General features: G+C 39.7%; 1 protein-coding gene across 1 annotated transcript; it reads left to right on the top strand.

Annotated features, from left to right (window-relative positions):
- The first annotated feature begins 724 nt into the window (after positions 1-724).
- Positions 725-7,928, top strand: NR2F2 (nuclear receptor subfamily 2 group F member 2). Its single transcript, XM_074295056.1, is given in 6 exon segments — positions 725-905; positions 908-1,185; positions 1,187-1,229; positions 2,795-3,265; positions 3,268-3,342; positions 6,389-7,928. Coding segments are annotated over 6 exon segments (1,251 nt in total). The 5' UTR covers positions 725-796; the 3' UTR covers positions 6,664-7,928.
- The last annotated feature ends 10,600 nt before the right edge of the window (positions 7,929-18,528 follow it).

Here is an 18,528-nt window from a genome sequence, read left to right as displayed (position 1 = left end):
AGCAGCACCCGGAGCCGCAGGACTAACCCACCGCGTAGAAGCCGAAGCCAACGCAAGAATTTGATCAGTTTCATGTTTATACCCCTGGACTTGAAAAAAGCTCCGGCGAGACCGTCCGCTCCCTGCACCGAACGAAGTCTTGTAGTTGTGTCTTTTTTCGCCCCTGTGTGTGTAATCTTTAATCTTTTATTCATTCTTATTTTGATGGCTTTCCTGAATGGCTGACTGTGAGCTGCCCTGGACTTGGCCCCCAGACAGTCGCCTCTCCTCCTCCAACTCCTCTGCTACAGAATAGCTTTGAGAGAGAGAGAGTGAGAGAGAGAGAGAGAGAGAGAGAGAGAGAGAGAGAGAGAGAGAGAGAGAGAGAGAGAGAGAGAGAGAGAGAGAGAGAGAGAGAGAGAGAGAGATTGAAGAGATTTTTTTTCTACTTCTGTCTTGAAGCCAGACAATCGACTTCCATCTCCCCCCCCTCCCCTCCCTTGTTCTCCACATTTTGCCGATATTTGCGCTCCCCCCTTCCCTCCCGTCCCTCCCTTCCTCCCTTTTTAAAGCCCCCCGAAAACCGCCAAAGCTGATCCGAAAGCAAGAAAAGCAACAAACTTTCAAAAAAATAAAAAAAAAAACCACATACACACACACACACAAAAGAAGAGAGAGAGAGAGAGAGAGAGAGAGAAGAGAGAGAGAGAGAGGAGAGTGAGAGAGGAGAGAGGAGAGAGGAGAGAGAGTGAGAGAGACCAGAGAGCCCGAGAGAAAGAAAGGGGAACAGGAAGTTTGGAAACGGTGTCCGATAGATATGGCAATGGTAGTTGGTGCGTGGCGAGACCCCCAAGACGATGTACCAGGAAACCAGGGAACTCAACCTTCGCAAGCACCTCCAGTACAAGGACCACCAACCGGGGCCCCCTCACCCCGCAAACTCCGGGCCAAGGGGGCCCTCCCAGCACTCCAGCCCAGACCAACCAAGCCAGCCAGCAGAGCCAAGCCGGGGACAAGCAGCAGCAACAGCAGCACATTGAGTGTGTGGTTTGTGGGGACAAATCTAGTGGCAAACATTATGGCCAGTTTACCTGCGAGGGTTGCAAGAGTTTCTTCAAGAGGAGTGTAAGGAGGAACCTGAGTTACACTTGTCGTGCCAACAGGAACTGTCCTATAGACCAGCACCACCGCATTCAGTGTCAGTACTTGCCGCCTCAAAAAATGCCTCAAAGTTGGCATGACGACGGGAGGTATTGGGATTTCATTTGTTTTCCAATTTACAATTCACTGCCTTTTGTATTTTTTAAATCGGTCTTTTAAGTAATTAAACCGAGAGAGAGAAAAAAACTCAAATGAAAAAAAAAAAAAACAAACAAACAAACAACAAAAAAAAAAAAACCCTGCATGCTTTTTCCAGCATTCCAACTGATTTCTCTCCCCCCCCCCCCACTTTGTTTTGATTTTGTTTTCATTGATTGGAACTGAATTTCAATTCGTCTCTGTGAAAGGGATATGATGGGGTGTTTTGTTTGGGGATTTTTTTTAAAGTATGGTTTACTTTTTCTTTTTCCTGTTGGCTTGTTTTCCTGCATGTTCAACATATATTCCTCCCTTCCCCTCCCCCAGATTAAAAAAAAAAAAACTGAGATTGTACTTTTGTACAGGAGGTTCAAATTACAATGACAATTTTATGCACTTCACTGTATTAACAGTGTACAACTCTCGTTTGATCCTCCGTAGATTAACATTCTGTTTTAAAAATACCTGTGTTTTCTTTTTCTTTCACTTTTGAAGGAGAGAGAACATGCTAGGATTGGGGGAGAAAAAGGCCATCCGTGGCTGCTTTCGCTCTGGGCAAGTTGGGTCTTTGTGATATAAAATTAGAAGAGAAATGTGAGCTCTAGTTTTCCAATGGCGTGCTTAGAGCCTAGGCGCTGTTATGTAGGTTAAGGGTTAGGATCGCCTTGTTTTCTTTGTGTTTCTGCAAGAGTAACTAACCTTGTAATACGTTAAATAACAAATATAAATCAAAAACATTTTAGCAACACTCTCTCGCTCCCTCTCGCCCTCTCCGTGTCTGCCTCTCTCAGGCGATCCTTTCTAATCTCTCTCGTGTCTCGTTCGCTCGCACCCTCCCTTCTGTTTCCCTCTCTTCCCCCTCTCTTTCTCTCTCTCCACTCTCCATGTAAATTTATTAACCAAAAGAAAAGCCCTCAATTCACTGATCAGCTGATAGACGTGGTTTTAAATAATAATGCATTTCTCTTGCAGTGGTCTGGTTGGGGTGTGTGTTTTTTGGAAGGATTATTCGAAAGTCAATAAAGGCCGTTTGGGGCGAGCACTGTGTATTTTGAAAGAACGTCTCCCCCTCCTCCCTCGACCCCTCCCGCTCTCCCCTCCCCCAATCAATAAGAAATATCAGATGTTTAGCTGTAAAGAAGAAAAATGCCCCCAGAATGACACATTCCTCTCATAAGAGAGAAAAACACAAAAGCAGCCGGGTGTGTTTAGGAAGTGAACAGTCTGGGTTCTTATCCCAGCTCCAAGCAGGAGCATTTTAGGCAAGTATACAACATTACGTAGCCTCTGTGTTGGTTTGACTTTAAATCAGTCAGAAAGCAAGCAGATTCCCAGATCTCTCTCTCTCACGTGTTTGCAAGCAGAGAAATCTGTCTGGAAATAACAGGGTACTCTGATCTGACTTTTAAAGTGGTGGGGGTAGGGAGTGGAGAATACAATACAAAACAAACGCAACAAAAACTTACTCTTGAATCTTTTGAGATAACCCAACCAATTCAGGTATTAATTGCTGTAGTTTCTTCTTTATTCACTGCAGCCGTCCAAAGGGGAAGAATGCCACCCACACAGCCAACTCATGGTCAGTTCGCCTTGACAAATGGAGACCCACTCAACTGCCATTCCTACCTATCCGGATATATATCCCTGCTTCTCCGAGCTGAGCCCTACCCAACGTCCCGCTTTGGCAGCCAGTGCATGCAACCCAACAACATCATGGGCATCGAGAACATTTGTGAACTGGCAGCTCGGATGCTCTTCAGCGCAGTGGAGTGGGCCAGGAATATTCCCTTCTTCCCAGACCTCCAGATCACAGACCAGGTGGCCCTGCTCCGGCTGACCTGGAGCGAGTTGTTTGTGCTCAATGCTGCCCAGTGCTCCATGCCCCTCCACGTTGCCCCGCTCCTGGCAGCGGCGGGCCTTCATGCCTCGCCAATGTCTGCTGATCGAGTGGTTGCCTTTATGGACCACATACGAATCTTCCAGGAGCAAGTGAAAAACTGAAGGCATTACACGTTGATTCAGCAGAATACAGCTGTTTAAAGGCCATAGTCCTCTTCACCTCAGGTAGGAATCAAAAGGAAAACAAATATACATAAAAGCCACTGCCTAGCGCCTAATGTGTTGGCCACACTTTGAATGTTTCCTCGCCTTGTGTTGAGATGAGGAGGGGGGAGGGGAATTGATGGGAGGAGATGAAGCTGGGAGTCTGTTGGGGTCATGAGTCCAATCACTAGCCCTTCCCCCTCCTCTGGGGTGAGAGGGGGGAAGAGAAGTTGTGAGCAGAATCCCGTAGAAACTTTGTTTAGCATGTAGTCTCTTAGAGTAATGGCAGCCTGGGGAAATAAGATTGGAAGAACAATGGCATTGTAGAATGCTGTGCTTCAGGCAAGCCACCCAGGCTCTTGCAGAGGGCCAAGTTAGATTGACCCTTGAGTCTATGATCTCTCATATTGCACTAGGAAGGGCAACTACATCAAATAAGCAATGGGAATGAAATGCATTTCTCTGTCCTCTCCCCATTCTATTTTACTATATTTTTTCCCCTTCCCCCATTCCCAGTCTTAAGAGGCCAGAGGGCCTTTTTTTTCAAGATGCTTCCAATCCTCACAGACAGTGACTGCATCCCCATTTCCAGTCCTGCCTTGTCCTGGCAAATAAATATGGGCACCTCAGTAACCTGTTTCCTTTTATGTCAGGAGAAAAGTTTGGACTCCCATTCAAGCTGATCTGGTGATTTTCAAAATAACATTCTTATAACATGTGAATGCGCACACACACACACACACACACACACACACACACACACACATATATATATATATATATATAATAGTTTAAGGTTACAGATTGGATTTAGTATTAGTTGGATGAGAGAAAGAGCAATTATGCGGTTACATATCTCTGTCTCTTTTCCTAAATTGTCAAACAAGCACGGTATTTTCAGATAATTCAAAGAGGAAAGTATGAGCCTACTTGAACTGTGTATAAATAGTGCACGAGTTATAAAACAATAATGAATGCATTATGAAATCTAATTAGTTTGCATGTAGTTTAACCTGTGTGAGTAATGTAGCTGATATTAATTAACTCTTGAAGCCAAATTATTTTTGAGATATATAGAGCTTTGCAATTTATGCAATACCTGAGCTAAATATGCTAACTCTAGGCTATATATAATGGCACTGTGCAATACATGTACCCCCTTGAAATTCTGTCAAGTTTTCAACCAATTCTTTTGTCAGAGCTGAGAGGAGAAAGTGTTCTCCTAACTCAGGATGATAAACATTCAAATTGAGGTAGGACTTGAAAAATAATTACTCATCACAGTTTTAAAATCTGAAATCAGGAAACAGGGAAGGAAATACAGTTTTTGTGAGGGAAGGATTCACAATCCTTTCCTTGTTGTGTTTAAGGGGGTCTAGAGAACCAAGTCATTTATTGGATCTCTTCCAGGTTCTCGGTCCTGACCCAAGCTTCCTTTTATATATTATTGCTTTATACATAAGAACTCCCCTACTCTCCCCCTACCCATTTCATCTTCTAAGGTCTGAAGGTAATCAACTAAAAAAAAAAAAAAAACCAACAACAAAAAAAACCAAAACTATACTAGCACTAAGTAAGAGCTAAATGGAGACTTTTTCATCTAAGAATTTTTTATATTGACCTGTCATTTTAGGGTACCTTCCTTGCTCAACTATACAGAAATGAGCATCCCACCGCATAGAAACATTTCCCATATTCCTACTCCAATTCCCTCTTCATTTCTGACCATGGGAGTGGAGTGACTTCAATTTTTGGATTTGATATTTAGCTTCTTAGCTTTGCTCTTAGTCTTTCTAGGAAAAACCATCTGATATTGTTGTAACTGTTTAATTTATTACTATTTGCAAAATGTGAGGCCTGGTGTGGAGAATACAAATTGCCTCCCAACTAGATAAAGGTTTCTCTTATATTATTCAGAAACAGACACAATACAAATGCAAAAAGAAGTCTTATATGAGTAATTTTCAAAATTCTTGACTACAGGAACTCACGTATTCCACATAAATGCAATGTATCCACAAAAATATGAGTATATACATATATTACACATGCTCTCTCTTTTAAAACTTCAATTTTAATGATGCATAATATGCATGTATTTAGTCTTAGCAATGCCTAGTAAGCCATAGAAAGGTCAGGTCACAACCTGTGCTCTCTTAGCAAAGAAGCTTCTTATTTGAAGGGAATTTATTGTGTTTTCCCCTATCTGAAAGGGAAAAGTGGCCAGTTGATATTGGAAAGGGGTGCTTTTTTATGAGTTTGGGATTTTTTAAGGGGGAGACACAGACAAAGACAGAGACAGAGAGACAGAGACAGAGAAAGGGAGAGAGAGAGAGAGAGAGAGAGAGAGAGAGAGAGAGAGAGAGAGAGAGAGAGAGAGAGAGAGAGAGAGAGAGAGAGAAAAGAAAAGAGGGGGAAAAAAGAAACAGCTCAAATGAACAGAGAGATCACAGTTTGCATGGCTGCCTCTGAATAGACTAAACTGACAAGATCAGTTTTAAAGGGCCACTTAAATCAGTTTCAAAGACTGGAGAAAAACTAGTTGTCTTCTTTGGGGTAGAATCTGTTGCTGAATCCTGGCGGCCATTACTTTTTACTGGGCCAGGTTGTCAGCTCTCCTCATTCCTTTCCCTCACCCATCTTTCCCATCTTTCCCAGTCCTTAACTCTGTGATTATAAGCTAAACAATTATTTACTAGCAAAAATGGTAAGGGAGCCAGTGGACAGTAGGGTGTTCAGAACTCTTTTCATCTCCAGATTCATCAAGTATATTTTTCAGTGCTTCTTTGCGGTGATCTAGATCTAGATTAAGATCCTGAGTCAGGGAACCCTTCATTTCACTGAATTATATTTGATTTTTAAATCCACCAGAACCACCATCCAAAGCTCTTTCTCAATCTTCTTGCTCTCTTCCATCACTTGTTTTTTCATCTAATGCTATATTTTTTTTTTGGTTTAACATCTAATTTGAAGGATGCTCAACCAAGCACTCTACATACACTTTATATGACCCATTTCAAGCCTCTTAACTTAACTGTATTCTTTTTTTTTTTTAACTTTATTTTAGATGCCTGTGGTCTCTCTGATGTAGCCCATGTGGAAAGCCTGCAGGAAAAGTCACAGTGTGCTTTGGAAGAGTATGTTAGGAGCCAGTACCCCAACCAGCCAACACGATTTGGAAAGCTCTTGCTTCGCCTTCCTTCCCTTCGCACTGTCTCCTCTTCTGTCATAGAGCAATTGTTTTTCGTCCGTTTGGTAGGTAAAACCCCCATAGAAACCCTAATCAGGGATATGTTACTATCTGGCAGCAGTTTTAACTGGCCTTATATGGCAATTCAATAAAAAAAAAAATAAAAAAATTAAAAAAAAAAAAGAAGGGGAATGAAACAGAGAAAGAAAAGGCAAAAGACTGATTTGTTTGCTTAAATTCCTTCTGTTAAGAAAGGATATAAAAGGATGTTACAAGTTGTTTGCTAAAAAGAAGAGAGGGGAAGAATTTAATGGACTGTGAATTAAAAAAAAAAAAAAAGACTGTCAAATGAACTTTTACAGAATGCATTAAAAAAAAAAAGAACAAAAAAAAAAAAAAACCTCCTGTGTTGGTCAGAACAACTTGCTACTTATCATTTTTGTATTAAAAAAAAGGAAATTAGTCTTTCTTTCTTTTTTTTTTTTTTTTTTTTTTTGTAAACTTTTAAAATAACGCTAAAAGTGCATTTAAGGAGATTTGGAGAAAATTAGAATGGAGAAAGGAAGTCTTTTTTTTTTTTTTTTTTCCAAATTATTAATTGTCCTGTGTCTATGTACCTATAGCTGTTCTTTTTTGTATTTTTCTGGTTCCAAACCAGTTTATTCTGTGGTTCTATAATAATTTTTGATATAATCTTGGCTTCTTAAAAACTGTGTATCCTTAAAATATATGTTCTGAAAGAATTAAAACTGAGTCCACGAAAATATCATAGGAAGACATAAAACTTTAAAAGGCTACTTTATGATGGAAACGCACTTATAAGTGGTGACCAAAATTTAGCTGAAGCTGAGAGCTCTAATTACAGACCCAAAGGAACCACACACAACACTTAAGTACCCTCCCCCCCCCAAAAAAAAAAAACACAAATCCTTCCCCATAACAAATCTAGCTTTTTTTTTTTTTCTTAATATTTTAAGAAAGAATGAACTGTGGAATTTTATTGGCGGTCAAGGAATGTGTCCAAGACACAAGCTGAAGTTTTGAATAAAAAGTGAACTTTTGTAATTTGAATTGGGTCCCGCATAGATCTTGAATTGTTATGAGACTCCTATATCTGTTTGTATATTTGCAAACCCTTTGTATTATAACAATTGTTGATATTTTCCCTTTTTAAAAAAAAATACCATTGAAATCAGCATGACAAAATAACGCTGTTGGCACTTATAGGTAACGTGATTGATTCAGTATCTTAGAGTTTACAGTTTGTGTTAAAAAAACTGAAGGTTTTTTTTAAGTGCAACATTTCTGTATACTGTAAAAGTTATAATAACTGAACTGTTTGGTCGAGTCTTTGTGTGTTATATTCCAAGGAAAATTGAAAGTATTCAGAAATTAAAATATTATTTGATATCTGAAACTTGTTTGGCTGTCACCAATGTCTTTGCATCCGAGAAAAGTCCACCTCACCTTTCTTAGAGTTTGCCCTAGTGTTTGATTTATTTACTTCTCACAGTAAGTTTGTTCAAACATGAAGTAGTGTATTTGCCTGTTTAATTTGGGGTTGGGAGGGTAAAGATGAAGTTCATGGTTTATCTCTGCTTTAGGAAGTGCTGGTCTGATATGGTAAACCACCCCTATTCACGTAATCCTCCTTTTAATTAAAAATGGATTTTCCAGAGAAGGCCCTTATATTTGTCACACTTAAGTGCCTGTATAGGAAAGGTATTGTTGTAAAAAGTATTAAGAATCTTGAGATCAGTATCTGTTTTATGATCAGAAAAAAATCTTTTGTACATTTCTGACATTCACGAACAAGATCATTCAAGCAAACTAATAGCGGCATTGTAAATATAGGGCAGTTGTTTGCAATGAGTTTTCTTTAAGTGTGTGTGAGATTATCAAAATATTCTGTGGTTCCCATTTATTGTGGAGAGGACTTCAAATTGAGTGATTTTCGCTTCCAGCATGAAGAGTCTTTTTAAAATATATATATGATGGTATACAATGGGATTGCTTTAAAAATTAGATTGTGAGAGCATGACCATCAGCATATTTTATATTGCAGCTAAGTACATATCAACATTCATACACTTCTGGTTATGTAGCTGTTGTATCTGTACTCAGAGTTGTTCTTGCCCTTAAAAGATTTTTTTTTTTTTTGAAAGAAAATGAAAGAGAGATAAATTGGAAGGAAAAAATGTTTTGGTTTTAAGTCTTTTTCTTTTCTTTTTCTTTTTTTTCCTTTGGTTTGGAGCAGATGCTCTGAGAGTGTGTGTGTGTGTGTGTGTGTGTGTGTGTGTGTGTGTGTGTGTGTGTGTATGTATATGTGTATGTGTGTGAAAGCTTGCAATTTTGCTCTTGTTTGAAGCTCCCCCCAACCATTCAATATTATACTTTGTGGAAGGAAGGAAGGAAGGAAGGAAGGAAGGAAGGAAGGAAGGAAGGAAGGAAGGAAGGAAGGAAGGAAGGAAGGAAGGAAGGAAGGAAGGAAGGAAGGATGGAAAGAAGGAAAATTAAAGTTTATTAAATATTGATCTTCAGTTTCAGTAGATACATCTGTACCAGAAAATGATGTATTATTTGTGCATTCTGGCAGTTTTACTATGACCCATCGAATATTATTATTATTGGTAGTAGTGATAGTAGTAGTAGTACTATATCATCATCATCATTATTATTAAAGGGTATTGCTGACCTTTTAGATCTAGCCCCCTCCCCAAGAGGCCTTGCTGTGAGTATGAAGTTTTTTAATTATACTAAAACAGCATATTTTTCTTGTTTGTTTTGTGTGTGTGTATTTTTTTTTGTAAAGAGCCATTTGTTGTAAATTATCATTGGCATTAAATTATAATTTATGAATTTCAAAGCAAAGACATTCCCTGTTTTCTTATGTTTTAAGCATGCATTGTAAGATCAGATAAGATGTTTTTTTCTATTGCTACACCTCCTCTAAGTTTCTGCTAAGAGCTTGGGTTCTGAGAGGCTTAACAGTGAATAGAATATTCATATGGTTAAAACAAAACCCCTTGTATATGTTTAGATTGCCCAGAGGAGGATTTGTTTAGAGACTTGAGTTAGGTTTAAGTTTATTGCGTTTAAAGAAAGTTTTTCTTTTCATGCTGCGTTAGAACAAAAGATCTTTGCAGCGACTGAATTGGACAAAAGAGGAGGGCTGGGACTGAAGAGCGCGTTCTATGTGAAATTGACGAGATCTTAAAAAAAAAAAAAAAAAGCTGCTAAACATGGCGACTCTTTCCCTTTAAGTGTCTCTTTTTCCTTGCGGGTTTTTTTTTTTTTTTTTTTTTTTTTTAATCTGATCTGAGCTCGCTCTATTTCTTTCCTCTCCCTCTACTCCCCCTCCCCTCTCTCTGTGCACGGGATGTGAGGGACATAGGCAGACTCAGTCTGCAACAATAGTCCAAGGAAAGGAGAGATCGCAGCTTTTGGCTACTTTCAAAACAAACCTGGGGAAAGATTTAAAAGAGAGAAAAAATTCTGGATTGGTTGGTGTAATTCCTTTTCAGCTTTGAGTTCCCTATTAGTTTTTCTTCCTGGGGAAAGGGGCTGGATCTCAAAGTTAGAACCAGTTTTAGGACTCACTTGAAAGAATGGTCTGTACTCTCCAGCCAGCTGCACAAGTGGGGGACTTGAGTTCGCAGAGGGTGTTGTAAACTGTCTGCTCCCCCTTTCCTCCCATCCCTGCCCCCACTTATGTGCAACGGAATTCTGCCTGAGCCCGAGAAAAGTAAGGGGTGCTTGTTGCATTGAGGTTCTATGCCTCGGCTCCGCGTTAAGTGGTAAAGGGGCGGGGGGCTGGAGTGGGGGTTGGGGCGTTCTGGGAGAGATCGAGCGTGTGAAACTATGCCTTTAAGCTTGCTTTTGACTTGGTCCTATTAGCTGAGCCAACATGGCGTCTCCCCAATGCAACGCAAAGAGCTGAGCTGCCTAAGCAAAGGCAGCGCTTAGTAATAGAAAACACATTGGTTAGCGGGGGGGGGGGGGGGGGGGGAGGGCAGAGGAGAGGGAGGGAAAGGAGGGAGGGTGTGAGGGGGGTAGAAGCTAAAGGCCATTCCATCTGTAACCAGAAAAACCGTCTTTAAAACTCTTAGCCAGCAAGTAAGTGCATGTCCTCGATTATTCTGTAATTAAATCAGCAAAATTCCTAGGAAAAACATTTGTAGCAAAGCACCCCCCTCTTCTCCTGTTCACCATATACAGCCAACTTGAAATAATGCCTATTTCCCCCTTCAGAACCAGATTTCTTAAAAAAAAAAAAAAAGTGGGGGGGACTCCATATGAAACGACCTTTGAATAGTAAGATGAAACAAGAAAAGGAAGAGGAAGAAAGAAAAGAATAGGAGAGAGTAGAAGGAAGAGATGAGAGAGAGAGAGAGAGAGAGAGAGAGAGAGAGAGAGAGAGAGAGAGAGAGAGAGAGAGAGAGAGAGAGAGAGAGAGAGAGAGAGAGAGAGAGAGAGAGAGAGAGAGAGAGAGAGAATTTAGAGACCTCCCTCAGTTCTTATCCCCATTAATGAAATCCTTGAATTTGGTGTTTTATTGTAGGTGGTAATGATTCCTATGCCGGCCGTTTCGTGGGAAGGGCTTGATACTTGAATGCCAAAGTTACAGAAAATGCTTTATTTCTGATATAGAACTGATGAATGCCAGGATATGGATCTAGAGATACTTTGTTTTCATTCAGTGAGTGCAAACATCTGCGTAGATGTGCAGGAATATGTAGAGGGTTTCAACCTATAAACACATTGGTACCATTCAATTTTGTATTATCACTAAACAGAATTTTTTTTAAGTGTAGTCTAGCTGTGAGCTTTTGATTTCGTCTTCTTAAAAAATAGTCATCAGGTATTTTTTGAGGAGTGTTCTTTTCTTTCTTTCTCTCTCTCTTTTCTTTATTTCAAGGCAGAAAATCTTGATTTAAACCCAGAACCAAGGCCCTCAATAGAAAATGAGATTGCCCATTACGTAAAGGGATTTTTTTTTTCTCCACCTCGAACCCAGTGCCCAGTCCTACAAACCCTTCTCTCCTTCCCTTGACTAAAGAAGGGAAAGATTCGGGAATTCCAGGCCTTGTCAAGATTTATTGAAGTTAAGTTTAAAAAACGTGCTTCAGATGATTTTTCCCATTTTCTCAGATTTCAAAGGCTCCCCGCAGTGCGGCTGCCTAATTAATGGTGAAATTCAACTAAATCTAATTATGCAGTAATTTTAAAGCAGTTAGTCCTGGGCGTTGGTTTGTAATAGGACCCCAGTTTTTTAAAGTTTGCTTAATGTGTTGGTTTAGGGGAAAGCAGCCTTTTGTACCGCAAAGAAAGACAGGGAAATAGTTTTGCTGCATAAACCAAGAGAGAAAGGGCCTCCCCTACCCTCCTATCTTTTTTTTTTTTTTTTTTTTTCATGCTCGAGCTAAAATTTGAGAGAGGTGCTAACCCAGCAAGGAGACTAGTTTCTATAGCCAAAGGGGAAAGAGAAAATCTAGTTAATATGGAAACACAAAGAGGTCCATGGTATTCTCCCGCCTGGATGCATCTGTAAATACCCGAATGCTCAAGGATGGCCATCCTCTACTGTCTAATAGAAAACAGATTTCTTCTCTATTGTCATTAAGAGGAAAAGCTGGCTCTTGGAGTTATGAATCTTATCGTTCTTCTGATAATACACTTGTAATAAGTTAGCATCCTATTCAAAATGAATTGTAAAACTGCCTTATTTAATATGGCATCTGTGTCATTAAAACTTTATTTTTTTCCCCCTTCTATGTCTTACAGGCCAGAAGGGCAAGCGAAAGGTTGAGGGTTCTTGCTTGAAGACTGGGCTCTGATGCTATAGGTAGGGAGTGGGATAGTGATAGATATCTTTTAATAGGGTGGAGATACCCTGTCAACAAAGACGGGGTGTTTGTACCCCTTCCAGTCTCTCTCACCCATGGCCACCTCAAGATGAAGCTCCTTAAAAGAAACATTCCTATGATTAGCTAAGCAAACACATCTGCTTTCCTAGTTTGGCCTTTGTTAATTAGCCAAACAAAGAACCGTTTTGCTTTTTACCTTTTGCTGGAGAGAATATGTTTTTTCAGGAGTGTCTCCGGCCCTCCTCTTTTCAATTGCAGCCACGTTAATTTTATTGGGATTACTGATGGGAAATGAGGTGGCACAGGCTTCCGAAAGGAAAGGCTTGATCATTACCCCCTCTGGAACCATATTTTTCCACCCCACCTCCTTCTTTGGGAGGGAGGTGGGAGTTGGGGAAGGGGGTGGAGAATAGCGGAGCAAGTTAGCAGCAATTTGAATCAAGCTCGAACTGGGCTGATTTTAGTTGACAGAGCGTGTGTTCAAGTTGAACTCTATAATTTGCACTCCTGTTCCTTTATTAGGGTTGGACAACGAACTAATGAGCTTTTCTCTAGCACAATGTCACTTGTATTTATTTTCTTATGGAAACTTTTAGATAGTCGAAGTTCTATTTAAAGGAGGAGGGGGAGAGAAGGGGTTGCTACTTATGTTTTCAGACAGGTACCAGGGATTGTGTTGTCCTGAGAGTACTGAAGGACAAAAGGAAAGGGGATGAAATGAGAGAAGGAAGGCAAAAGATAGCAGTTTCGCTTTTTGATAGGGTCATTTGGGAATGAGTGAGAGCCCAGGAAGGCCTTAACAGGCGAGACAAGCTGCAGACCCCTGGGAATTGGAAGAACCAGGCAATCCTCAAAGTCAAACTCCTAGTGAGAGAAGTGTAGGAGTCTTGGTGATAGCTGATTACAAGGACCTTAATCTGATCAGAGCCTAACTGAGAAGAGATAACTTGCTTGGGACCCAAAGGTGACATTAAATCTACAGAGTGTAACTGGAGGGGGGGAGGACAGATGCCCTTTCCCTCCTGGCCCTCTCCCGCTTGGGTGGAAACATTAGTTCTGTGGGTCTTCGGGTAAAAAAAGATCCCCACGAGGCAAACAAGGCATCTTCTTCCTTAATAAACGAGGACTCTGCAAAGGAGGTGAGGGCCTCCTGCATCGTGCTCCCGGATGGGGTGAGAATTGGGGGATCAAATAACCCATTTCTATCCCACTGCCAGGAGAACGATATTGTGTGTCTGTGTGTCTTGTCTTGAAGTCGTAAATATTTTTATTCCCTTGCGAGGGAGATTGTGTGTGTTTTGAAGTGACTCTTTCGAGGTACTCTAGTAGGAAAAGGGGCTTTGCTGCCCAAGCTGAACCCGACTTATTTTCGTTCTTTCCTCAAATTTGTCTGGTCCCTTGAGAATCCTCACTTGGAAACTTCTTAAGTTAAGAGTTAAAAGCGGAGGTGGGGGTGGGGCTGGGGGCTACAGTAGGAAGCAGTCTGATGAGACTATTGTCCCAGATCCCATGCGCCCTAACCAGCAGGGTGTTTACAATAAAATAGGATTTACTTGGTCTCAGAAAGGAAAGGGAGACGCTCGAAAAGTAGGAGAAAATTGGAGGATTTAGGTTCGCTTTCCTCCTGCTCCCACTGTCAGTCAGACCACCTCAACTTTCTAATAATGTCCATTCTTTGTTTCTTTCTCCGTATCTTCTTTTCTGGCTTTCTCTCTTTGCCTTCTGACTGTCCGCCCCACCCCCTTTTCCTTCCTTCCTGCAAATGGGTGTTAACACGAGTCTTTATGTTCTGTCTATAACTAGGATGTAATCACGCGCCCCATGCCTCTCTCTAAAAGCATTTAATAAATGTCTATTAAAGCGCTACAAATGTAAGATAAATTTAGTGGCGCGGCTCCTTCCCTATATCCAAACCGTAATGATGGATTTATCAACAGGGATTCGCCTTCAGCGCGGGGAGAGAGATTAACTCCACAAATATGTCGGAGAGCACCCACCCAAATATAATCTTTTATACCCAAACTGACTTCTTTCCAGCCTCACAGGTTCTCAACTTTACTCGAAGGTTTTTGAGTTTATATTGTGTCTTTGCTGTAAAACAACATACTTATGTATCCCGAGAAATTTGTTCTCTCCCTCACCCCTTTCTCTTATTTGGGGAGTAGGAGTTGAAACATTTACTGTTGCAAGGCGATTGTATTTTCCAGGTTGGAGTATTTACACCGCTGAAATGCATCCTGGCTTGGCACTCTTTGGAGTGGAATACATGGCATATATATATATATATATATATATATATATATATATATATATATATATATATATATATATATATATATATATATATATATATATGTAATTTTTTTTCTTTGTGGTTTTGATGAAGTGTTAGTAGGTTTTCATTGTTGCTTAGTTTTGTTTATTTGTAGTATTTATTTAGAATCTAGGTAGTTTCTTTAGTGGGAGCTAAATGATCTAATCCTTTGAACAACAATCTTGCGTGATTTTGGAGAAGGGCCGTTTCCAAATGTTTCCGTGAGTGCTCTTTAGTTAGGTTCAGGGTACAAATTTCCCTACAAACTTGGGCTAAACCTAGTGACCAGCTTTTAATCTTTGAATTGAATCTCTGGCTTGCCTTCAGAATTCCAGAATGGTGGGACAGAAAAGCTTTAGAAAGGGAGCGTTAGGCGTAGGATTTGCCTTTGTCCGGGTTTTGGCAAATATACAAGGGTCTGGCTTTTGAATTAGTATAGAATCTGGGACTTTACATACTCAATCTAGGCTCAGGTCTACAGGTATTACCTGTCAACTATCCCACATTGGTTTTCCTGCTTAAACCTTAGCTTGAAGAAAGCAGGAGGTGTCCTTAATGGAGTTTTCCAAGTGTTCCCTCTATTAGATACCATTGTTCTATAAAGCTGGAATCCATTTCAAAAAACTGCCTCTCAAACATGTGAGGTACCCCCCCATTTTCCCGGGATGGTTATCTTCATTAAATCATGAGTAATGATTTCGAAATATGGATAATATGTGGGTTTAAAAAAAATGTTATTTGTCTGGGATATAGTTTTCTTTTCTCTCCTTTTCAGGGGGAAGGGTACTGGACTTTTAAGTGAAACCTAGTTGGTATTTTCTTTGGCCCCTCGTTTTTCTTTCTTCTCTCGAATTTTCATTGAGATGTCTCTGTACTTTGCTTGTCAGTTATCTTTGTTCCTTTTAAATAAAGGGCTTTTAAATGGACTTATTGCTCCCAGCGTGGGCTCCTCTCTCTAAATGTTAGAAAATTGTGCCATCTACCCGCTATTCTAAGTACTGTCACACTCAGAGACCTCCAAAGACCTTCAGCCCCGACTTCAATCCTGCTGTGTCAAAGGGCGGGCTGCAAGTAAGAGGCAAAGGGGTGATGTGGATTTTTGCAGATTTCAAACTGGAATCAAGCTCTGGAACGCAAAAGTACTATACAAGTTGCGCTGGAACTGTGCCTTTGATGGTTATCCTAACTTGTTCAAAACGCAGAATTCCTTACAATCACTAATGAATTCTCAGAGCTTTTCGTAGCTTCTTTTTCTAGGTAATACCAACTGCCGACTAAAGTCACAGTGCCAGTTCTAAACACTGACAAGTGTACGTGAGATGACAATGGAAAAAGATCTTACTATTATGGGAGAACTCAGTTTGTCGTGTTCATTTTTTTTTTTTTTTTTTTTTTTTTTTTTTTTTAAGACTCAGCATTTTCAGCTTTCTCTGGGAAAGTTCTGATGAACTGGTTAGTAGATGACAGTCAATGTTGGTTTTCTAGGGGAGGAAAGACACACAGGAAAAAAAAATAATGCCATCTTCCTTTATCTAGGTATATCTCTCCATTTTGGGGAGGAAGGGAACACATCTACTTAGTTCAATTTTTAATATGTACCATTTTACATGTACAAAACGGGAACCTGAAGAACAGAAAGCGTAGCAGAAAAAAAAAATCCTGACTTCTTTTTGAATGACCTTCTTTTTGTTGCCATTCTACAATTCTTCTCTCCACCTCGATATTTGCAAAGATTTTTCAAGTATCAATTTGTACTTAGTGGAAGGGGGAGAAGTAAATTTATGGGTTTACAGTTTATTATTTTTATTACGTTTCACACTGTCCAGAAATAGTTTTAAGCAACACACAATTAAATCTATATTGCTCTTTGGATAAATTTCAAATAAGCCAACAATCAATTAGTTTAGATTTTTCAATACTTGTTGCTAAAATAAAAGTGTAAAATTATAACCCTAAACCCTATCACCTCTCCTTTTTCTAAATGTTACAGTAAATAGCATGTATCTACTTTGTGTGAGGGCTTTGGCTAATGTTAGGGTATTTCTTTTCTATATCAAATGAGACAATATATGTAAATCACTCTGCAAATCTTAAAGCCCTATACAAATGTTAGCTATTCTTTTTTTCCCCCCTAGTCAACTGTGACTTACTTTACTGTGATTATCCTTCTGTTATTTATTTATTTATTTCATTTCTATTGAGTTTTATTATTATTCTGCTTGGCATCTCTCTGTTTCCACCTTTTTTTTTTTTAGTTTTTTTTTAATAATAATATCATATATGATTGTTTAATATCCATGGTAATGCAGTAGCTTTTAAAGGTTTAAAAAAAACCTCATGTTTCTCATAATTAGCAGTCTTCTTTTTTTTTTTACTTTCTGCTTTTGTCAGTCTCTTTCCTTCCTCTCCCTTCTTCTTACCTCTGAGGAGTTTAGGATATAATTTCTCTTGTTGAACAGAAATTGATCCCCAGTCAAAAATATCTTATATCCACTTTTCCTGGATGTCTCTAAGCAAAATTTCTATTCTTTAGTCTGAATTTGGCCAAAGTTGAAGAGGTAGAATACATAAAAATTTCTAGGAACTAACAGAAGTACTGATACTATTTTCCCCATGTGATCAGGAGAGAACCCAGCCATGGAGCAATTGAAGGAGGAAGCCCTGATGTGAATGTTCCAAAAAGGAATTCCCTTATTAATTAATATAACCCATCTTTCTCTTTAACATATTTGTCTCTCAAACTAGAGAGATGTTTTCAACTGAGGTCGACACAGACTCTTCACACACCAGGTTTTTCTTTCCTCCTGCACCATCCAGTCCCAGATAACAACTTACTGCTTCATTTCCAGCCACATTGCTAATTAAAAGTCCCATGACTTGGGAAATGAAAAATATCAAGACCTAAAATATTGTGGACTTCATGAAACAGGGAAGGAAGGAAGGAAGGAAGGAAGGAAGGAAGGAAGGAAGGAAGGAAGGAAGGAAGGAAGGAAGGAAGGAAGGAAGGAAGGAAGGAAGGAAGGAAGGAAGGAAGGAAGGAAGGAAGGAAGGAAGGAAGGAAGAAAGGGGAGGGAAGGGGAGGGGAGGGAAGGGAAGGAGGGAGGGAGAGGGGAAGGGAAGGAGGGAGATAGGAAAAGAAGGAGGGAGGAAGGGAGAGAGGAAAGGAGGGAAAGAGGGAGAGAGGAAGGAAGGAAAGATGAAGGGAAAAAAGAGCAGAAATGGAGTTGGGGAGGGGAATGGGGGTGGGGAGACACTGACTTTCTTGCAAAGTGATATCCTTTCTCAAGAAACAAGTCTTACTTTCAAAGCAGTTATAACTCACAGGACAGGAGAAAAGGGTAATACAAGGTAGAAAAGTTTTCTTAGACTTTATTTCTCATTGCATCAATGAAACATTACAAAGAAAAATACTATCGTATGCATCTAATATGTTTCTTTAATTGTGATGAATGACTGGGGAAATTTTTCTATTCATTAATTTCACCTTTTTCCCTTTCCCTCAAAACGTTAAAAATAATTTTATTCTGTTAGAGTCACTAATCTTGTGGTTTGCTGATGTGTTACTTGAAACACAACCTCACTAGGAGTAGCATTAGCCTCTATCAACCAAACTACTTCAGGCAGTCTCTCTCTCTGGCTCCATTTGTCTCTCTGATTTTTCTCCATATGTTTGATTTCTAGTTTCAATGAAAACATTAAAAAAAAAAAAAAAAAAAAAAAAAAAAAAAAAAAAAAAAAGGGCCAATGCCTTGCTTAGCCCAACTGCCTTTTTATGTCAAACCTAGAACTCTGTCAAGTCAATCCTCCTTCCTTTTTGTTGCATCAGAGACTAATGT

This window comes from Sminthopsis crassicaudata, chromosome 2 (genome assembly GCF_048593235.1).
Source record: "Sminthopsis crassicaudata isolate SCR6 chromosome 2, ASM4859323v1, whole genome shotgun sequence".
In the NCBI taxonomy this organism is placed as follows: domain Eukaryota; kingdom Metazoa; phylum Chordata; class Mammalia; order Dasyuromorphia; family Dasyuridae; genus Sminthopsis; species Sminthopsis crassicaudata.
This window is presented reverse-complemented; position numbering and strand designations above follow the sequence as displayed.